Consider the following 8,141-nt stretch of genomic DNA (forward strand, 5'->3'; position numbering starts at 1 on the left):
CTATTGGAAGAAGTAGACAAGATACAAAAACAGATGGATAATATAAGCAGAGAGATAGAAATTCTAATGAAGGCTCCAAAAGAAATGCTACGGATAAAAAAACAACACCGTAGTGTCGGAAGTGTGCTACATTAACAGCAGGACTTTCATTGACACCAGTAGAGCTTGCCTCTATGACTGGAGTTGATAGTGCTCTCTGCCACATTAAAAAAAACACAAAACCCACTGTAACAGAAATGAAGACTATGTTTGATGACCTCATTAGTAGACCAGACATAGCTGAGGAAAGAAATCTGAGCTTGAGGATATAATAGAAACCTCCAAAACTGAAAAGCAAAGAGAAAAAAAGACAAAAATACCACTAAATATCCAAAAACTGTGGGACATCCACAAGAAGGTGTAATAGACCTATAATAGAAATACCCAGGAGAAGAAAGAGAGGGGAAAAAAACACAAAAATATTTGAAGCAATAGTGCCTGAGGATTTTCCCAAATTAATGTCAGACACTAAACCAGGAAGCTCAGAAAACACTAAGCAGGATAAATGCAAAAATAAAAACAAACAACAAAAAACAATAAAGAAACTATACTTAGGCATATCATATTTGAACTGCAAAAAATCAAATAAAATGGGGGTGGGGTAGGGGGGGGGAGATGAAGAAATAAGCCAAAGGAGAAAAATCACCTTACCTACCAAGAAAGAAAAATAAGAATTACATCTCACTAATCTTCAAAAACCATGTAGGCAATGAGAAGGGAGTGAAATATTTAGAGTGCTAGGAGAAAACAACACCCCACCAACCTGGAACTTAGTACCTTGTGAAAATTATCCTACAAAAGTGAAGAGGAAATAAAGACAGTCTCAGGCAAGCAGATATGGAGGGAATTTGCTGCCAGAAGATCTACCTAGCAAAAAATGGTAAAAGAAGGTTTTCTGAGAGAAGGAAAATATTATAGGTTGGAAAGCTCTATATAAAGAAAGGAAGAGCATCAAGAATGAAAACATAAAAGTAAATTAAACCTTTTATTTTTTTACTTATTTAGTCGAATAGGTTACAGCTCATTCAAGAATAACAACAATGCATTTGATTGTTGTTATTTGTTGTTTGCTTGTTGATATATATATATATATATAGATATATATATCCTTATATATATGGATATATATATATGCTCATATATATATATATATATATGCTTATAGATGCTTTTCCTATTGAATAAAAGGGTAATATGCAAATTAACTGTCACTCTGTCACAAAGATGGAGGTGCCCATAGCCACAAGAAGGCAGCATCCAGTTCTCTCAGCCCCGCCAGAGTCCCCCAATCCCGGGGGGAGGGGGGTGGCACTGAGAGTGGGTAGCGTGAGCAGCCTGACTTGCTTCGTCACCGCGACGTTCCACCTTGGCTGCAGAGGGCCTCTGGGCCGCGGGTACGGAGCGGCCAGGCCCCACAGAGAGCTACTGGTGCATGGATTCGTGTGCAGGGCTACTAGTGTATAAATAAAATGAATGACATCAATGATACAAGGGACAAGAGGGAAGAATTAGAAATACTTTGTTATTATAAGGTACTTATTATGTTGTTGTTATAAGGTATAGCCACTCAGTATTGTAGTGCTATTTAAAGAGAATTTGATTAGTTTTAATGTATATTGCAAACTCTAGAGCAACCACTAAAAAATGTTAAAAAGTAAAAAAAAAAAGGTATATAATATGCTAAAAGAAGAGAAAATAGAATCACAAAAAATTAAAACCACACAAAAATGTGGCAGTCAAAATAGCAACAAAAATAAAACAGTAATAAATATGATAGATTTTGTATTAATCAAACTATATCAATAATTATTTTAAATGTCAATGATCTAAACACAATTAAAAGACAGATTGTCAGAATGGATCAAAGACTAAGACCTAACTATATGTTGTCTATAAGAAACTCACTTTAGATATAAAAACACATAAATATCAAAAGTAAAAGTAGGGAGGATTTCCAAAATGGTGGCAGAGTAGGTGGAAGATACACGGACACTCTCCCAGGACCAAATTAGAAATGCAGTTACAATACAGAGGAAATCACCCTGAAAAATCAACTAAAGAGAGTGGAGAGAACCCTAACAACCAAGGATGGAAAGTTGAGACCACACAGAGACTGGTAGGAAGTGTGGAGGTGAGAAAGGGTTGGCCAGGCTCCCATAGACAGCAGCTGAAGTTCTGAAAGGACTTTCAAAGAAGTTCCTTGACTGCAGGGGGTTCCCACTGAGAACTCTGGGGTCTAATCCCCAAGTTGGGCTCCCAAGCCCAGAGTACAGGAATTGAGAAAGGTGCCCAAACAATATTGGGCAGAGGCGGATCTCTAGAGGCTTTGAGTTTTGCCTGATCTCCTTTTGGGCTTGGAGCAAGGAAAAGCAGACCCTGGTGCACATCTTGGTCCTTTCCAAAGGCACCCAGCCCCAGCAGAGGGAGCCACAGCTGTGCATTGCTGATAGCTCCCAACAGGTACCCAGGGCCAGTCACAAACAGTGTCTGACATTATCCGGCACTAGAGATTGGGAGTCTTAGCAGATCTACCTAATACACAAACACAAACAGGCAGCCAAAATGGGGAGACAAAGAAACAAGCTCCAAATGAAAGAACAAGAGAATTATCCAGAAGAAGAGATAAATGAAATGGAGATAAGAAACTTATCAGAAGCTATATCTACAGGAAGTTTCATGGTTTGTGTTCCAGGATCCTTAGAGACTGAAGTCAGAGATCAATGACACGCAATCAATGAACATTCTGAAAACAGATAAGTTTCCCACAAATATGTGAATTTTATTGACAAATGATATATTCTTACAGTAAAAAATAGAATGGAATCTTTAGTTTGGAGTTGGAAGTAGTGTGTCCTTGATAGGAGTAGTCAGATTTCATGGTACTATTTTCTTTAGAGCTGCACCTAAGAGGAAACCTGTATGTTGTCTGGAAATTACCCAGGTGTGTGCAACATCTGTGTGAGCCCTGATGCTTCTCTCCACACCTTCAAGGTAATTTATAGCCCCTGGTCAACATTACCCTTCCCCTACCCCCCGCCAGGTTTAACATAATATATCATAAAAATAGCTAGTGCCATTACAAGTCAAAATTTCAAATATAATTTTTATACAAATGTAATTCATAATATAATCATTCTTAAAATATAGTCATTTATATATGAGTTTGAAACATTATTAAAATAAATACTATTTCCTAGAGAAAATTTCTTTTGCATCACAAAATTATAAAACAGAAGCATATAGAACTAATTCATGATTGATTCTTCTTTAGTGTGTCTCCCACTATTTCTCCCACTCAGTATATACAGTATGATGTGCATAGAGTAGTCTGAAAACACATGAAATCACCCCATGTATACCCAGATTTTCAGATTTCTGGTAAATATACCTGCAGCCCCCATGGCTTAGCTGCCTGTGTTTTTCTCACCAATTTATATTAAAACCTTTTTCCAGCCATCATTCAGGTCAGAGGTCTTACCGGCTTGTTACTTTCTGAGAGCTGTGGAAAGGCATGTCAACTTCCACATGAAGAGAGCTATCCTGTCCCCTACTTGGAACTGTAACAGCCTTTTCCCAGGTAAGGGATGTATTCTTATTATCTGAATTGTTTGAATGTTTGGTAGAAGAATAGTACTGACCCTGATTTAAAGGATTCCAGAAGTTCTCTCTCCTGACTGATACCTAGGTACTGCACAGTACATATGTTGACAGGCTGTCTTGTGACTCTCACAGTATTCTAATACTCGCTTAGAAATAGGACAGTCTGAATACTGATCAGACATATAGTTGTGTTTTTAAACATCTTGGAGATATTACAGAAAAAGAAATATAAGCCACTAAAGTTTTAAGTTAATCATCTCTCTATCAGCGGTTCTCAACTTGTGGGTCGCGACCCCTTCGGCGGTCAAACGACCCTTTCACAGAGGTTGCCTAAGACCATCCTGCATATCAGATATTTACATTATAATTCATAACAGTAGCAACATTACAGTTATGAAGTAGCAATGAAAATAATTTTATGGTTGGGTCACAACATGAGGAACTATATTTAAAGGGCCAGAAGGTTGAGAACCACTGCATCTAAATAGTATGATTACAGTTCTCCAATAATACAAATCAATAAATTTCACTGAACAGTAAGTGGAACAATTAAGCTGGCTGACATGTACAGCCACCTTTCCAATGACTAACGAAAGGAAAAGGTTTTCAGGAAAATCTGGCTGCAAACGTAAGTGGTAAATCTTCAAGGATGTGAAGTACCTGTCACACAATTGGACCATTGCCGGGAAGCCACTTATCCAGACCTAAGTGAACGTCCTTAATTCCTCTTACTGAAACATCTCCTTTTAAAAAATAGCATTACTCATCCTTTTTCCTGGGGCATAAACTGTTTTCTCCTACATGTCCAGGTGTGAGCGCTCCATGCAAACACGGGTACTGCTTCCTACAGCCTGGTTTCTTGCACCTCTTCTTCGGTCTCCTCCTGCAGAGCAGTGATTTTGGATTGGGGCTTGTGCTTGCTGGAGTTCCGATGGGGGAGGAGCTTCAGGCGGTCCGAGGAGCTTATGGCCTGATGGAAGAGGCTCTTCTCGCTCAGCAGTCTTTGGATGGAGTCGTACTGCCGCACTTGGTTCTCCTCTATGACCTGGGGAAGTGGCTGTTAGTGAGATACTGGACAGAAGGCAGGGCGGGCAGAGCAAGGACAGAAGCTGTCCTAGGCTCAGAGGAAGATAAAAGCCCAATGGAAAACAGTGTCCAGAGGCTGGCAGTCTGAACCATCAGGGAGATCTCATTTCACTGCCAAATCCTTCACCCTCTTGCTTTATGGAGCTTCTCCATCTGTGAAACTCTCTGTAACTTTCTATTTAGCAGCTGGAAGATTTTTTTTTAAAATTAGCATTGTACTGAACAATTATCTCTTCAAAGAGCTTTAGAGGAATTAAGGGTGCTTTCAAAACCAGAATGATTTTTGTTAGATCCCTTCTATAGCGTGGAGAGCGGCGACAGTGTTTTGGACAGGTTCAAGCCCTAGACTGATGAGAGGGCACAGTCCACTCACTGCCATGTGCAAGTCCCAGCTTGGAGAGCAGAACCTTCCCAGCACAATGATAGCCAATAGCTATAGTTGTAAGCTTGAACCTATGGTCCAAACATGTGGCCCCACGTGTCTGAGTGATGTGGACTTGATAGAGTTCAGGTGCATGTAATTGAGTAGGATAGAAACTCATTAGAATATTGTAAACATCTTGATCACGCCCTTACTTTGCCTCGTGGCATCTGCTACAAAATAAAGACACACCTTGTGGGCATCGTCGTTGTCTCTCGGAGAAACAGCGTCCCACAGAGCCCCAGCTTTCATTCTCTTGTCTGCCTTTTATAAGCCTTTCAGCCGCCCCCACTCAGGTTCACCCTGGGCTGTGCTGGCGCGGCACACTATAGGACCTTAAAAATGAGTGAGAATCCACAGCATTGTAGTTGAACCTCATCAACAGTGGGTTTGAAGGTTAAAAATTCCATATCGGTCAGAATGTGCCTGAGTTTAATATGCCTCCTTCACATGTTCAAGTTGAGCAAACCCAAGGTCAGAGAATAGGAAGGCTTTATCCAGCCTCCTGAGCCTGACCATGGCAGGGCAAGAGGTTGTGAGTCAGCCCCTAATTTGTTACCTGGAGCTTAGTAATAATAAATGATAATAACAGTCCTTCAGTAAGGAAAGCATTTACCTCCAGGAACCCCAAAAGTCTGAATAGAATAATGTGGTGCATCATCCTGAGAACTTCCTTGTGACTAAACCTGAGGGAATTTGTAAACGTCACTTGAAAGAATCTGTGACAGCTTTGAAAGCACAATGAGAAGGTGATTGGGAGAGACATTCACCCGAGTCCCAAATAATGACTTTAAAAATTAAGTGAGCCTTTCAACTATCATACTGAAACTCTACATGAGATGCAAGAGAATCCAGGCCTGTCCTGGACCCTACCTACCCAAGGAAGATTTAGTTATTAAAAGCATCAGGACTTAAGTCTTTCTTCTGACTTCTTCCCCAAATAAAGGCCTCAAAAGTGTAGATGTTCCAGTTCATTAATGTCACTTAGTAATATGCTGCTCTTTTAGACTTACTGCATTCCAACCTTACCTCATAACTCAGATCAAAGCGAGAAACTTGTGCAGCTATTTTGAGTCAAGCTAAATGGCTGTATGACACATGTTTTAAGGTTGAACTTGTACATACCTGGGATTTGCAGAAACTATCACTTAAGAGATTGTTATCAAGAATAAAAGGAGAAATGAGATCGTAAGTAAATTATAAACACTCACCAAAAATCGTTGACATTCCAACATTGCTTCTATCCTGTGTTCACAGAGGATCACTGTGCAATTAGCAAATGCTTGTTTTAGGGTTCTTCGAATGATTTGATATGTTCTAGAAAAGAAAGAAAATACCACACAGAACATCAATAATCTGCCTTTATTCTTGATAACATACCTATTGTCCTAGCAACTGAGTCCTTTAAGTTATCTTTCCTTAAATACTTTTAACATAATTGTGATATAGTCAGCCACAATCAGCTTTGCAACCAAAGGGTAGATTTTAAGTTTCCATCAATAAATAGGACAAATATTTTGAAGGACATTTCACAAAAGTACATTTTTTTCATTATGTAGAATCACTAGTAGTTCTTTTGTGCTACCATATAAATGGAATAGAAAGAAATATCATAAGAATCAGAATTTGCCTGTGTAACTAAATATTTCATGTGTTGACAAGGGGGAGAATTCCAAAATCACAGTGAGAAGAGAACACAGGCTCTTATACCAGGAAATAAGCACTTGTATGCATATCCAGTGGTGACTTTTCCACTAGGCCATGGGAATTTGTGTCAATATGCAGCAGGCCTCTGCCGCTGTATGACCAAATAGCAGGAATTCTGAAACTCACATTGGATCCAGATGAGCACTGGGTTCATCCAGCAGCAAGATCTTCGCCTTACTGAGAACAGACCTGGCCAAGCACATCAACTGCTTGTGGCCATGGCTTAGGACAAAACCCCCATCCAAAAGGACAAAATCAAGCTTCCCAGGAAATTGCTCTATCACAGATCTGAGTCCAACCTGCGGAAAAGAAAGAGGGAAAACACTGTGCTTAGAAAGGGCAGTTCAGACACCACAAGGTTAAAGACACTCATGGGAGTTCTAAAAGTTTGAATTTCATGTCAGCCCCTGCCACTCCTGCTATTTGGGCTGGATTAAACAAAAGTTTAAGCTGTATAATATTGACAGCTCTAAAGGACCAATCTATGACTTGTTTCATTTCTGTACTTCATCATTCAGGACATTTTCAATGAATGCCTATTATATGTCAGCTATTCCAATAGGGATTGAAGAAACGATCAAGGGCACATGGCCCCTGCAAGGATCAGGGTTTATGAAGACTTACACAAACAATTACAACACAATGGAATACACGCTAGAGAATGGAGTTGTTTAGTATATCATGACAGATTCTTTTACACTCCCTTCCATTCTCTATTCTGTCATAATAGAGCATGAAAAGTGGCATAAACAATTCAACTGAGAGTTTTTTACAACCACATATGGCCACTTGCTACTCATCTCTTCAATAAATAAAAACTGATTTTAAGAAATTGATGAAACTATGGAGTAAAAAAAAAAAACCCACGAAGTCAAGACTAGGAGGTTTTAAGGTAATATACTGAGGTGGAATATGAGATTTGTGTTGGGTTCAATGGCTTGGTTTTATAAGGTAGGTAGAAAAAATAGGTTGAAAAAATGTCAAAAGATACAGAAACCCATTCTTTCAAAATAAGACAAAAATGACTGAAGTCTTGGTTCTGATCACTTATTCAGGTAAATGTGCATTAATGTTTATTTTTTTTGCCAAGGATTGATGAATATTTGAGGGCTAAAAAGATGTGCAGATGATTGTCTCCTGCCCTCGTGAAAACTGAGGTTTAGTATGGGGAAGTAGCAGGCAGTCCTAACTGTAATATAGGCAGATGAGATAATGGCTTTAAGAAAAACTCATGAGTCCAGTGATGTTTGTTCAGCAAATATTAACTGTGTGTCTGTAATATGCATTG

The 8,141-nt window shown here is 39.2% G+C and overlaps 1 protein-coding gene across 1 annotated transcript in view; it reads right to left on the minus strand.

Annotated features, from left to right (window-relative positions):
* Window positions 1–4,051: 4,051 nt before the first annotated feature.
* CFTR (cystic fibrosis transmembrane conductance regulator) overlaps window positions 4,052–8,141 on the minus strand; it is a 172,911-nt gene continuing 168,821 nt past the window's right edge. Inside the window, 3 exon segments of the mRNA XM_015563769.1 lie at window positions 4,052–4,684; window positions 6,358–6,463; window positions 6,980–7,152. Of these exon segments, the coding sequence (XP_015419255.1) occupies window positions 4,484–4,684; window positions 6,358–6,463; window positions 6,980–7,152 (480 nt within the window). The 3' untranslated portion in view covers window positions 4,052–4,483.

Source organism: Myotis davidii, unplaced genomic scaffold, assembly GCF_000327345.1.
Source record: "Myotis davidii unplaced genomic scaffold, ASM32734v1 scaffold359, whole genome shotgun sequence".
In the NCBI taxonomy this organism is placed as follows: domain Eukaryota; kingdom Metazoa; phylum Chordata; class Mammalia; order Chiroptera; family Vespertilionidae; genus Myotis; species Myotis davidii.